General features: G+C 39.3%; 1 protein-coding gene across 1 annotated transcript in view; it reads left to right on the top strand.

Moving 5' to 3' along the window:
* Positions 1-15,086, top strand: part of mmp17a (matrix metallopeptidase 17a) — a 112,496-nt gene that overhangs the window by 78,178 nt on the left and 19,232 nt on the right. The window contains exon 4 of the mRNA XM_080862091.1: positions 9,079-9,365. Within this exon, the coding sequence (XP_080718217.1) occupies positions 9,079-9,365 (287 nt within the window). The remainder of the gene's footprint in view (positions 1-9,078; positions 9,366-15,086) is intronic.

The raw sequence follows: 15,086 nt of genomic DNA, 5'->3' as shown, positions 1-15,086 counted from the left end.
TATATCTAATCCATTGAAATTACTTTTAATTACAGGGAAATTACACCCTTTGTGCGGGCCATACTATAAAGTGTTACAAACTGAGCTATATATATATATATATATATATATATATATATATATATATATATATATATATATATACATATATATTAGGGGTGCAACGATACACAAAATTCACGGTTCGGTTCGGTTCGATACTTTGGTGTCACGGTTCGATATTTTTTCGATACAAAAAAAATGTTCATGCATTTTTAATTTGTCATTTATTAAAATTATAAATATATATTTTAACTCAAAAGTACAGTTTTTAAATTTAACCCTAACCCTTGTGCGTGTTTTTTATTTTGACAGCGAATGCGCACCTGCGGACCACTTATGTGCAGCCCTGGTTATTTAGCTCGTCATATTGCAGCCACAGAAATTATTTTGTCCATGAAACCATAAAGCTGCACTTTCTTTTTGCCTTATAGTCTCATTTGTCATAACTTCTCCGTTTTGTGGTAAGCTTTTCTTTGGCTGTCACTTCTTCACCCTGACCTGTCTTGTTTGGCTCAGCAGAACTGAAATGCTTTTACACACTCACTCACATAAGCTCAGCGATTCTCTGCGCGATCAACCTCTCACATGTTTAAGCTTGCTGCGGGAGATTTCACTTGTCATGTTTGCATAGTAAGCTAACGATTAATAAGACGATGTCAGAGGAATTGGTGCACAAATTATCATCACTCACAGATCAGTGCTGTCGCTCTCTATACACAGTTCGCACGATTGCAAAGTGAAAGCAAAAAAACAAGCGCAAATTCAAACGCGATTTCAATATGTCACATATTGACAGTGGCTCACCGATGCCAATGACATAATTACCCAGCTACATTTCTGAAAGAATGCAAAAGCATTGACATATATTTTTCCTTCCTACAATAGCCCGACGGGCAGGGAAGAGATAGATTTTGGTAGCCCGACTGAAAAAATCGCTAGCCCCAGGATGTCAGGCTAGCGATATTGCAAGCCCTGTATCTGATTGAGGAATCACTCATCTTTGGAAAAGAGAGTTTATTACAGAGAAATGTCTCTTTCCAAAATAAAAGCTATACTATCCGCTTCTTCTGGGCTATATTCTCAGCAGCATAAGGAGAATCATGTGCTAACAGCTGTCTAAATGACTCGGCTAAAGTTAGTAGCATGCTTGTTGTTTTTGTCTTTGCACTAGGATGATGTCGGCGTAAATGTGCAGTCATATTCGTTGTGTTCCCACTAGTGCTTTCAGGTTAATCTCGTTGAAATGACCTTAACACCACAACACGGCAAATCTCCGTTAACGAGCTACCGCCGATCGCCCCGTGCATGGGGCTAGACGGCTAACACGTTAACGAGCTAACTGCGCTAACACACTAGTTCCCACCCATGTAATTGAGCATTGCATGGCACATCCAACATACTGTTTTACTTTAGTCCATGACTCGCTTACCTTCAGGGTCATACGTCACATGAAAACCAAAATAATTCCAAACGCCAGATCTGAATGAGGGTGGGGGAGGTCCATGTTGTAAGGAGAGCTTAACTTCTGTCTTGCTAGCTTGCCCTGCGCTCTTCCTTCTGACTATGCTGTCTGTGTGGAGCACTCAGTGGATCTGCGCTCGACAGTGCAGCCTAGGCGGAGTAGTCGAACGCAGATTCACTGAGCGCTCCACACAGACAGCATCGTCAGAAGGAAAGTTGATAAAATAAATTACAAATGTTGTATTGTTCGATACATATGCGTACCGAACCGAAAGCACTGTATCGAACGGTTCAATATCGATACGAATATCGTTGCACCCCTAATATATATATATATATATATATATATATATATATATATATATATATATATATAATGACTTTCCTTTTCTTACAACTTGGTAAGTTGAAAATGTTCTTGTTAGATGGGGAAATAAATCTCGAGTGAGAATACTTGAGTGCCGGATTGGTGTTTGAAAAGCTGTTTTTTAAGCAGTAATATTCTGTGTGCTTTTATGATTTAAACATGATCACATCTATAAATCTAATGACTGAATGCCTGAAGATAAGCTCGGCTACTTGCATATATGATTTCTTCGCTTGCTTACACTCGTTTCTCCATCATTCGCTCCCCTCTCTTTGTTTTCCCTTCAACTCTATCCTCTGCCCGCCACTTAAGCTCCGCAGCAAAAGATCCACAGCCTGTCCAGCACTGCCTGCTCAGTGTGCACTTTGATGTTAGCAGTTCTTTCTAAACCTGTTCTGTTTGATTGATGTGTAAACGTCTGACAGTACACTCCGTTCTCAGGTATTTATTTGTGAGTCGATGATGCACACTCAGGAGCTCTGTTGCTGCTAAACAGCCCTTCAGCCGCTAAGCCTCTGATGACTACTGTTATACGCTGCTGCCAAAAACTCTTACATCTGCACTTTTTGTTGTTGTTTTGTTTTTACAAACTGCTGGCTCATGCGCTTATCACTCTGTAACTGCTCGTGAGTCACGGTCTGACGATTTCAAGAAAACAGACATTTACGGCACGATCACACGGCCGTTATCTTGATCATCCACAAGCTTATTTTTTCAATGCTGACCTGAAAAATCCTTCAGTGATACGTGTGATTCCATTACTGCCCTTAAAATCCCAACCTGATGCTTTGAACACATTACACATTGAACAACTCGGGCGGAATGGATCGTGGTTATATGTGAATATAGATAACACTATATATTGCACCCAGGCTACGACCTTTTCTTTTCTCAGATGGTGCCATTAATCTTAGCACTGCAGGGATTGGAAAGTGATGATAATAAGTCCTCCCTAAGGGAGACTGATCTCTTTACAGGTGGATGTGAGAATTGAAGTGTGGTTTAATGAGCAGCTGCGGCAGAATTAGTAATGAGTGTTGGCATAGCTTTCAGGTGGTGTTTGGGGCCATGTGGCAGCAGATATGATGCCAAAAAAAGTCTGTAGACCCCACAGCTACAAATAACAGCCAGACTCAAAGTGTGATTCTATAATTTAATATCCTCCCTGCAATTAAAAAAAGGGAAAAAAGGAGGGCGAATGAAGAGTTTTTATCCCAGCTTATCTGGTGTTGGAGACATGCATGTGTGTTTAATTTGTATGAAGATATATTAAATACTTTTAAAAAGTGTATACATTACACATTTCTAAGGTCCCTATAATGCCCAGGCTCTTTGTCTACGGTACTGTCACTATCAGTTTCAAAAACACACGAGTTGATCCTTTTGTTTTTTAGTTGAATCTATGAAAAGTGTCAAAGATGGTTTAACAGGCATAAAATAGTATTTTTTCACCAGCAAGGTGATTCCCAAAGATATGTTAGTCTGCATATTTCAGCACGGTGTGCAGTGTGTCTGTAAAAAATATTGAGACAACTGGAGGACAAAAGAATTCGTAGCAGATGAACAGTAGCTGAAAGTCATATCCTTAAGAAACAGGACAAAATCCAGCAAAGACCTGACACAGGAACTGAGAGATGCATCTGGTGTAACATTTCATCCATCTACAGCAGATTGGTGTCTCTCAAGAAGCCATTCTTAAGAAAGGGAAACATGGAGAAAACACTTGGGTATGCTAAATTACAGAGGACTTGGACTGAAAATCAGTGGCAACAGAGAAATCCCAGTTTGATTTTTTTTTTTCATCATTGTCAGCATGTACAGAGGAGGTCAGGAGCAAGGTCTGCAGATATTTGTAAAAAGAATAAATAAATAAAATAAAAAGACTGATGCGCTGTCAGTGTTTAGGGTTGTATTTCATCCTGTGGTGTTGGGGATTTTGTCAAAATTGATGGAATTATGAACACAGAAAAGTATCATCTGATTTTGATTCACCATCCAGTACCATTTGGAAAGCATCTGATTGGTATTGATCCCAAACACACTGTCATTGCAGGAAAAGCATACCTGGATAGAAAAACACATCATGGAGCTCTATCAGTCAAAGACTGGCCTCCCCAGCTCCCCACAACAGAACAACTGAAGCAGTGTAGGATCATCCTGGCAGAGAACAAAGAAGTATTCTTGAAGACTACTTTAAAAAAAATTACAAGACCTATACTGCAAATGTGTCAATAAACCATTGCATATATTTCCCATTTCCCTAGCAAAATATAAAGAAATGAGGGGTGGCTCAAGAATTTTGCATACTACTGTGAAAGGAAAATAGTTACCCTCAAATGTTAATCTAAACATACTCAGTCAGTTTACACAGCTACTGAGCAAACTACCCAATCACTTCTGATTTAAATGAAGTGAGTGATACATTAACCCGATATGACTTTACCTGGGTGGAAAATCTGTGAATCTCTTTGAGGTAAATTTTCCAAAAAGTAAAGTTAAGCTTGGGTGTGTTGTAACTGTATCATAAAGCCCCTACACTGACATGGATTTATTGAGGCCAAGGTGTTTAATAAACATCATGAAGGTGTTTACTCAGACAAGATGCACTACAGAGAAATGACAACCGCCTCATTTTTATGCCCCTTTGCACCATACTGTATGTAAACACAAGCATCACCCAGAGACTCCTCAGTTCATCTGAGATGCTGGGCAGGAATGCTCTGACCTTGGTGGACTTACCTGCAATTAGCACATATACACAGACCCATACACACTCACTCACTTACAGCTCGATGCTACGCACACATTTGGATATTTGGACACTTACACACCGTCGCGCTTCCCCATCTTTCATTCTCACAAACATCCACCCAAACGCGCAGACATACACAATCACCCACCCTCGTCTGTTTGAATTAGGTCTAATAAGCAGGTGAATTGTCTGTGGAGGCTGAGCCATTTGCAGTGACCTTGGCTAACTGTGGTTAGCAGTGAGGCTCAGATGCTCAGGCAGCATGAACAAATGGACTGCACAGCCACATTTTCCCAAATAAATCAAGGCAAGAAAAATTCTGCACTACTGTACACTGCAAGTTTCCCCACAGAATAGATGATCCGATTAGATTTTGAGGTGACTTTGCTGCATACATTTGCATATTAATAAGGAAAATCCCATTTTCAAGCTGCTATTTCCTTATTGCTTTAAACATTGTTAATGCCGACCATGTGTTTTGCGACAACATGTTGATATAGACATATTTGCTAATTAATGAACCCATTCGCATCACTGGATGTGTTAAAGGCATTGTGATAACAGCAGAACAGGCAGCTCAAGTGTTCGCTGCAGTGAGGATCAGGAGTAAATATCTCTTGATATGGGCTGAAACTATTAATGTTAGCTGTCAAGTCCTCGAAGGGATTTCATCAGAGAGGTGTGATGTTATAGGTGATAGTTTCTGTTTTAGACTTAAGGGATAAACATGCTCCATATTCATTATTACTCCACTGGATATTTTTTCCCCTGCCAAGTTACAAACCAAGGTGAATATAGGTTTTCATATGTTTTGTGCGTGTAGTATCAGGATCACACAAAAACACTACAAAACCGGATATCGTGAAACGTGGTGGGAATGTGAAACAGGGAGAAAATGAATCAGGATCACTTTTTTTTTAAATGACAAGACATTGGTGTTGACTGAGGATGCACTTTCAGAGCGCCCGTCTAGTTTATACAAGGGTATAAAGAAAAATCATTAAAGAGATTCAGTGCTATTAACCCTCTGAGACTTAAAGCCTATTTTATAGTACTGCAGTTGTGTCCATTTGCGTAGGTATTTGCCTACGCAGATGCTGTGCGGATGGGTACTGTATGCAGCCTACGCAAACGTGCCTGTGTGCAGTTCTCCGAGGACCAAGGTCAAATACTGATGTTGAAAGGTTCACTGAGATTTTTTTTTAAACAGCTTGAGAAGCGCAGACTTGCCTGCATTGGGCACTTTTCATTGTTTTTTATCACTCGTATTCATTTCAGCTATTTTATAACTTCTTTCTTCTCCGCGGCTGGTCGCTGTGAATCGCTACAACAAGGTAGACGAAGGTTCGTAAACCAGCGTGTTACGCTATGCATACTTGGGACCAACAAAAAAGCATGCTTAAACCACGAATCTTCGTCATTGATGACCCAATCACAGCATGTGATGCAACATGGGGGAAAAAGTCAAAACCTTTGATTTGTTTAAGCTAAAATTTAAATACATCTAAATTAACATGCGTAACAGCACAAATGCTTTCATTTATTTATCTTTTAGTTCATTTTCTATCAGTTTTGAACTTGATGATGTTAGACTGTATTGTGGGTTAGAAATGGTGCTACTAATCCACAATAGTACAATAAAAAACTTGAATACAATTAAACTGGGTTTATTATTGAAACTGTCAATCAGTCACAATTAGCAGAGCGTTATGGCAACAGGCCAAAGAGCAATTTCTGCTATCTGATTGGCCAGGTCGTTCCCATCCAGCCAGCCAGCTGATCCCAGCCACCACAGGGCGAGAGGTTTAGTACACCCTGGACAATTCACCAGCCTGTCGCAGGGCCAAAACTGTGTGTTGTTTATTTGCAATTTATGCATTTAAAACTGTTTTAGAAATCAAAATGTTCAGACATAGTTTTGAGGTTTGCAGAGGCATCAATTTTGTTTCCCATAAAGGTCAGTTTTTCCTTGTCTCGAAAACATAGGGTTAGGTTTTGGGGGCTAGGAGTGAGGTCATCATCAGTGATGACTTAGACCTCAGGGTACTGAAAGCTTACTTTAAAATGCAAAAAAACTTACCATACCTTAGCCTAACTGTCCCTTCCCTTACTTTACTTAAATTTGGCAGCTGTCCCCTTCAGATTAGTCTCCATGTGCATCTCTTAACCAGCACGACTGCTATTTTTCACGCTGCTCCCAGAAGTTAAAGAACTAATTATAGAGGACTGTAGTGGATTTGTACTGTGTATACTGCAGCTGTCATGACTGTAAGATTGAGAACCTCATGAGGAAATCATTTGTTACTTATACAGCTACCATTTTTTGGTTGAAATTGTGCTTAATTAGGAGGCATGTTTATTACACTTCCTAGCCACATACTCAACTTTTAGCTCTGTTTTGTCCTCCACCAGCTATTGAGAAGAAGTCTCTGTTTGTAATATCTCAGTGCTACTGTTTATGTAGTGGGTTTTTAGAGCTTTCTTTGCTGAAAACAGCTGCTGAAAACAGCCTTGGCCAAACACAACACTATCAGAGCAGAGTGTAAACTCAACAGTAGAGTTGCCAGCTACAAAATAGTTTTATTGAACTAAAACTGTCTTGTCCATCATAGTACAAAACAAAAAATACCAGTCCCAATAAAGACTGGATAAAAGATAGGCGGTGATAAATGAAAACAAAACTGAAACAGAACCTGCACATGTGTCTTGAGAAGTGATTTAAAGGATTAGAGAGACCTCGCTGCTCTGATTGCTGTGATCTCCTCTGGCAGGTGTTCAGGAGGTTGCCTGACTGTAAAGGTCCAGTGACCGTGAGCTATGATCTGAATCGTCTGAACAGCTGCTTCTCCAGCTCATGTGGGGATGAAAGGACTGAATGTAGCTTGAAAAGTTTTGTGACTCAAGTTATCAGAAAACACTGTCCTGAGGAGAGCAAATGCTTTAAAGTTGGGTGAAAATAAGCTCTCATGAGGTCACAGTTTCAAACTTTGTTGGATATGTTTCCTATATTGATTCATTTTGAAAGTGTACTTGCTGGGTCACAGGGCATAGTTGTTTTCCTAAGAGTAAAGGTAGCTACAGACCTTTCACACCATAGTGTGTAGAAACGGTACATCCATCCGGCATTCATGTTAAGCACTGAATACTAGCTTATAGTTTGCTTGCTATAGAGAAATATAGATGGGGATAATTTTGCCTACTTTATGTTAGAAATATGCTCATTTAAACCAGTGCAAAAGCACTCGCCCCTAAATTCTCATTAATGTTTGAGTTAATAATGTTTAACCCAATGGAAAAGCACTGCCAGAAATATTAATGGAGCCTCATGAATGACTTTGTTTTGCTGGGAATATTAGCAAAAAACTCAGAAAAACAAAAGTACAATGAAAAAGAGGAAGGCTGGCATTAAAAAAAACAAGTTTGAAAATCACTGCAGCAAAAAAAAAATAACTTTGTTGTTCATTTATCTTTTTTTCCATTCGTAGAATTGTTAAGCACAACCGTAACATGAAACGTTATACCTTACCTGTATATAGACCCCACACATGAGGCTGTTTATTCTTTCAAAATGTCGAAGCATCTCATATCTTTTCATCTCCTTGTAATAAAAAAAGAAAAAAAACTGTTACGTTAATACATGATGCTTCTTTATGTTTGTTGGTATCAGCTGAGAAAGCAGCCAAAATATAGCTAAAAAAACACTATACTGGAATAAATGTAGTGAGATTTCACTGCTGTTATTCTGTGAAGCAGGAAAGGCCAAGGACCAAATCCTTTCATCAGAATTTGATACATTCACTTTATTGATGTAAATTAATGTGCGATATCCTTTGAAGTATATAAATAAATGAAATATGGATTAACTTAAATTTAAGATGGAAAAAAGGAGTGCAGAGTGCTTCATTTGGCACTCACACGAGTTAGATTTAGTGTACTATACTTTCATAAAAACAAGAATAAAATGTTCTTCTTTCAAAGAAGAGAGTTCACTTTCCCATAAAAATGTTCTAATCAATAACACTAAAGCTGTACCAGAAGTCAGATGAAAAGAGTCGCCTATCTTGGCAGAGAAACTGAGTATTTCTAATGCAGCACTTCTTATACAGTACTATAAAGAGCAGCGACTCCACAGTGAAAAAGTAATGAAATGTTGCTGTAAATCATGAAAGATCAAAAAGGAGATTCTGATTAGTCTGATTAACAGAGTTCATAAAAACTATATTACTTTTCAGTATTTGACAGATATAAATGATATTTCTGTAAAACGTCTTCATGATGTGTAAAAAAAAAAAAAAAGAAAAGAAAAGAAAAAGAGGAAAGAAAAGAAATCTAAAAAAAAGTCTTGAAAGGTTTGGTGGCATTTGAAATGAAGAACTCGATCTATACTGTGGATAGATCGATCCATCTATTTCACATTCTTTCTCAGCATATATGTGATCTCTGTTTTCTCTCACAGAGTCAGGACCTTTCCTAAGGATTCGGCTTTACTGGGCAGGGACACTGTTCGAGCCCTCATGTACTACGCCCTGAAGGTCTGGAGCGATATTGCGCCCCTTAACTTTCATGAAGTAGCTGGCAGTGATGCAGATATTCAAATCGACTTCACTAAGGCTGACCACAACGATGGATACCCCTTTGATGGGCCGGGTGGCACAGTGGCACATGCCTTTTTCCCTGGAGAGAGGTTTACTGCTGGGGATACACACTTTGATGATGACGAGGCCTGGACCTTCAGGTCACCAGGTAAGGAACACACTTTATTAGCTACATCTTTCACAGATGCTGCAGATTTGTTGGCTGCGTTTGTTGGCTCTTTCCATCACATCCGAAGGTGTTCTTTTGGATTGAGATCTGGTGACTATGGGGTCCATTTAATTACAGTGAACTCAGTATCATGCTCAAGAAATCAGTTTGAGATGATTTGAGCTTTGTAACACGGTGGCTTATCCTACTGGAAGTAGCCATCAGAAGATGGGCACACTGCAGTCTTAATTAGATTAGGTTAGATTAGATGAAACGTTATTAATCCCTCGGGTGGGTTCCTCCGGGAAATTCTGTTTCCAGTAGCACAGCAGAAGTTGCATGTTACAGATACAATAAAGGGGAATGAGAGAAAGGATATAAGCATAAATATACCACATAATATAAATACAGAATATATAATAGGGATAAATAGGAATACCAGTGGATTGCACATTTGAGTGAGTCTATTGCACAGTGATTATTGCACAGTCGAATATAAGAAAGAATATTACGAATACTGCACAGTGAAAAAAAGCACTAAAGCTCAGTTGTTCCCGCCCTCCTTTGTCCCCCTGTTTCCCCTCCCTCTCTCCTCCAACAAGGAGTTAAACAGCTTGATGGCGTGTGGGACAAAGGAGTTTTTAAGTCTGTTGGTTCTTGACTTTGGGAGAAGCAACCTATTACTGAATAGGCTCCTCTGATTATTCACGACCGTGTGCAGAGGATGCCCAGCATTGTCCATAATGTCCAGCAGTTTCTTTAGTGTCCTTTTCTCTGCCGCTGTCACCAGAGTGTCCAGCTTCATGCCGACCATAGAGCCAGCCTTCCTGATTAGTTTTTCCAGCCTGGATGAGTCCTTCTTTGCCGTGCTGCTCCCCCAGCATAGAACAGTACTCCAGCAACCACCGACTGGTAAAACATCCTCAGGAGCTTCCCGCAGATGTTGAAAGACCTCAGCCTCCTGAGGAAGCACAGTCTGCTTTGGCCTTTTTTATACAGGTGCTACATGTTGCATGACCAGTTTCAGAGATATGGGATAGGCATGATCAGCCTTTATGTTGTTTAAGCCAAATTCTGAACCTACCACCCAGAGATAACAGCAGATTTTCTGTTGTCCCATTTTGGTGAGCCCGTGCAAGCTGTTGCACCCAGTGCGGCCTTCTGCTGCTGTACCCAACCTGCTTCAGTGTTTAACATGATGCTCTTCTGCATACCTTGGTCATAAGGAGTAGTTATTTTAGTTTCTGTTGCTTTCCCAACAGCACGAAGCAGACTGACCACTCTACTCTGACAACTGGCATCAACAAGGCATTTTCACCCACAGGAACGGTGCTCACTGGATATTTTCTCCTTTTTCAAACCATTCTCTGTAAACCCTACAAGCACAACCGTGCTACGTTCAAACTCTCTTATATCACCTTTCAACCCTATTCTGAAACTTAATTTAAACCTTTTGACCATGTCTACACGACTAAATGCACTGAGTTTCGACCATGTGACTGGCTGATTAGATATTTGCAATAAAACGCTGATGAGCACTTGAAGCCAACAACATGGCCGGTGAGTTGTATTACTTAAAGAGTGTGCCTGAATGAAAAGAACATAAAAAACTGAAGGATGATCTGTTTCTGTGAGACACTTCCAGAGTACTATGAAATAAAGAGCCTGAAACGGTCTGCGTCAACAAAACTTTAACAAAATGAAAAGTGCTTGAGAACAGTTTTGAACTTCCATACTCACCAAGGTTTTTGTATTCAAAACAAGATTGCTGTACTTTGTACTTGTACTTTGGAACCAAGCTGCGCCTCCTACCTTTTATTCATGTTCCAGATTGTATTATCAATATTTTATCTGTTCGAACTATGAATATAACATGCTGTGGCTTCAGTGTGGTGACTACAGCAGCATTGACTGTTTTCACAAGCTTGTTAGGAAGCATAAAAGACCTTTCATCTCTTCCAACCGCCACAAACAAAGAATCCACTCCAACGTCCTACCCAAACCGAGGAAATCAGTTTTTTTTTCAGCAATTAGCACAAGCTGTTTATTGTTCACTGTTGACATTTATTGATCTAATTTTACTATGCCATGGGGCTTCTTTTTTTTTTTTTTTTTACAAGAATTGAGTCTTTAAATTTAAAAGACCAGAGGGAAATAGCACCATATTTAGGGTGATTAAAGTATTTTAGCCGACAGCAAAATGTTTCCTTTTGATTTGTGCCGATCAGAAGCTGAAATAAATGTCTCCACCAGACCACAAAGCACCACTATAATTTGTGATGTCAGCTAACAGCTGCACCAATGACAATCGATGAAAGAGTAATTGCGACGCAATGAAGCAGAGATGAGATTTCTAGGGTTGTGGGCATGCTCTTTTGCGTGGAAGTGCATTTTTATAGTCTTTAACTTCTACTGAGAGGTTTCTATTCCACTCTATTTCATAAGGAAAGGCAATACCTTCTACTTTTACTTTTTGTAAACTATTTATATTTATTAGTCAACTGCAGGATGTGCTTGCAAAATAAGAAGCATAGCTAAATTTGAACTAAAAATGGCTAAAAAAAAAGAATCTAAATCTAATTTATGCATGCACAGTCAATAACACGTATATGCATTTTGAATGTGGTTTATTTTTAAACTCTAATGTCTGACATTTTGCGAGTATTATTTGCCTTCTTGCCTTAGATGAAATGATAATGCTCACAGAATCGTATTTCCCAAAATACTAAACCTTTCTTTTGAAAAAAGAAACACCTGAAGATGTGGTATTAGTGCGATAGCTCCTTGAAACAATCCATTGTGATTGTTATATAATGCAATTTCCTTGTCAAATAAAAGTATATTGAATACTTAATTTAGACAAAAACCCAATCGATAAAGACACGTAGTCCAAGTCTGCAGGCAGGGTGATAGTTCAATTTCTTTGTTTGCTTTTGCCCTAAAACTAGGAAACATATGTTACCGCAACTCAATTTGCTTCAATTACATCTCCCAACAGCCTGCATCAGTGTCACGGCATGATGACGTGATGCTCCAGGAGTTCAGAGCATCGTCTGGGTCAATGTGGTCGTGATTAATGAGAGCAGGTTGCTAAAGAAAAGAGGGATCAGAGGAGCGCTCTTGTCTTCATGACCTCTATTGATCTCTTCAAGCCACACAATTGTCTTACACAGACAAACGCTGACTTAGAAGAGGTAATTTAAGCAAATAAAATTCTCTGTGCAAAGACTCGTGCTTCCAGCTACGAATTGCTCAGCGGTGGTGACGGCCTGATGGAAGACCGCACTAGTGTTAAAAACACAGATTCTTACTGTGAGCAGGAGAGAAAAGATGCTGGCAGTGAATCATCTTACCTTGTTAGATGTTCCAGCCTTCAAGGCTAGTGTTTCACTGCCTGTGATGAAGGGTGAAATGTACATCAAAAAAAAATCACATCAGACTCTTTCATTTGGTAATCAGGCATCTGCCTCTTCTTCTTCGCCTGTACTCCATAAAGGGGGGAAAGTGTCTTATGGCCAACCAGTGCCAAAGAAAATCCCGTTCGCTGCAGCTTACAATGTTTTAATGAAGTTAGCTCAGAATTCAGGTTTGTGTAAATGCTGCTTTTATTTTATTTTTTTTTACTGTCTACTTAAATTCCTTGAAGCACTTTAGCACTTCTAGACCAAGATGATTAGAAATTATTGAATTTCAAATGTGCTTGTTCTTTCTGTTGCATTTTAAATTAACTGCAAAACTTTAGTAATCTAAAGTCTGACACTCAGCTCATTTTACAGCAATAAAAATCCATTTTATAGGTAATAAGTGACGTGCTGAATACGCCGACGCTTTGACTTCTCAGTCTGAGTTATGCTTTGGGGTTTTTTTTTTTACTTTCTCTTAAACCTAAATTAACTGTTAAACATATTGATGAAATATCACTATGAACATTTTAGGTAACAGCTGGCCTGTTTGCTCTTCTGTCAGACAAAAATCAGCAACATTATCATATACTCTGCTGACAACAATAAACCCAATATTCTCTCTTCCTGCATCCTCGGGGAAATGTCTGTCTCATTAACTGCTAAATGCTCCACTATGTTCAACAGGTGGTTGTTAACTTTGAGCCTGTTTACTGTGCGGTGCTGGGTAGTTACTGTCAAGAAGCTAAAACAATTGTAAAATAAAGCTGATTTAAGGAGAGTGACGCCTCGGCCTTGGCGTCTGCTTCTTTTCACGCTGATTCAGCCAGCAGCAGCTTAACTATTCAGTGGTCGAGAAGGAAACAGTGGCACTTATTTGGGCATCGAAGTGTGTGTTAGATCATCACTGCCAGTAACTGTTCATACAGATCATCACCCATTAACAGCATATGAAACAGCAACTGGTAGCTTGGTTGTCGTTCCTTCGGCCTTTTATATTAGCTGTAAGCCAATGTAACATTAGATTGAGATAATGTGATGGCTGACGTACTTTCACGAGTATCATGTTCCAAAGACCCTGTTTGTAGGGGGGGTGGGTGTTGGTTATGGATTATACAGCCTTGATGTTTCTTCTTGTTCAGGTCCTCATTAACACCTCCTCCTGCTATCCATTAAAGAAGAGACTTCACCTGTTTTGATGCCTGTATAAGGTGGTCTCTTTCCAAGATGCCGGTCTCCCTCTTCGCAGAAGGCTGGTGCATTTCTGTCAGTTTGCACCCTGGTAAAGTAGTTTCTGTGTGGATCTCCCTTCTTTGTCCCTTCATTAATTAGTCATTATTAAGTTAATGTTGACATCGTACAAGACTGTGCTAAAGTCTTTTTGTCAAAATTTTTATCTGTTGCCAAACCTGTTGCCACTCATTTTTAGTCCTGTTCTTTGTGTAATGTGGCACACCTTAGCCCTCCCTCCCTGGTTCCTTAATAATGGCTTCTTGGCAGCACCCCTACCTTTGAGACCATTTCTTTTCTGAAGATAAACTGAAGGGCCCGATGTCTCTCTTATGCTCAGATCTTTGGAAGATTTCTTAAGGACAGGACTTTGAGGTAGTGTTCATCTGCTGTAGGTTTTTGGTTTTTAGGCCTGCAGTTTTTCTTTTGTCTCCCACTAGTCCAATTTCCTCAAAATCTTAAAGAACCCAAAGCACACCATGCCAGGATATGCTAAGTTTTTGGATAATAGTGCTTCGGGAATCCCATTGATGCAAAAATACTATTTTATGTCTGCAAAATTGCCTTTAATGTAATCTTTACCATTTTTCATGGAATCTGCTAAAGAAATGGGAACATATTTTGTTTTGGCAGCAGTCTGCTAATAACAATGTGTCTAAAAAATACAATTTAAAATAAGTTCTTTGCTAAGTTGTTTAAGTGCCTAGAAAATAATTAAATCCATGTTTTCTGGAAGGGCAAAGTTAGACTGACTAACACAGTCTGATCCATTACAGTCAAACAGATCGTAGGTAAAATGTAAAATAAAAACATAGATAAGCTACAGAGGACTACAGAGTCGGGGGATAAGGAACAGTAGGAATGTGAGCCGTTAACATTAAAAAATATTCTCTCATCTTAGGCACTTGGAGTTTTACATTTTGAGCATTGAATTTGTTTTTATACTGGACCACGAGGAACAGTTGACAAAACGTCCTTTTCTCAGGAGAAAATTTGTATTTTTCGCTTAACCGTGGCTTTAGCCTTTCTCTTCATCAGAATATACTGTAGTGTATTATTAAGCTGGTCCTGAATCCTTGTGCTAGTCATG

This window comes from Rhamphochromis sp. 'chilingali', assembly GCF_963969265.1.
Source record: "Rhamphochromis sp. 'chilingali' genome assembly, chromosome: 2".
NCBI lineage: Eukaryota > Metazoa > Chordata > Actinopteri > Cichliformes > Cichlidae > Rhamphochromis > Rhamphochromis sp. 'chilingali'.
This window is presented reverse-complemented; position numbering and strand designations above follow the sequence as displayed.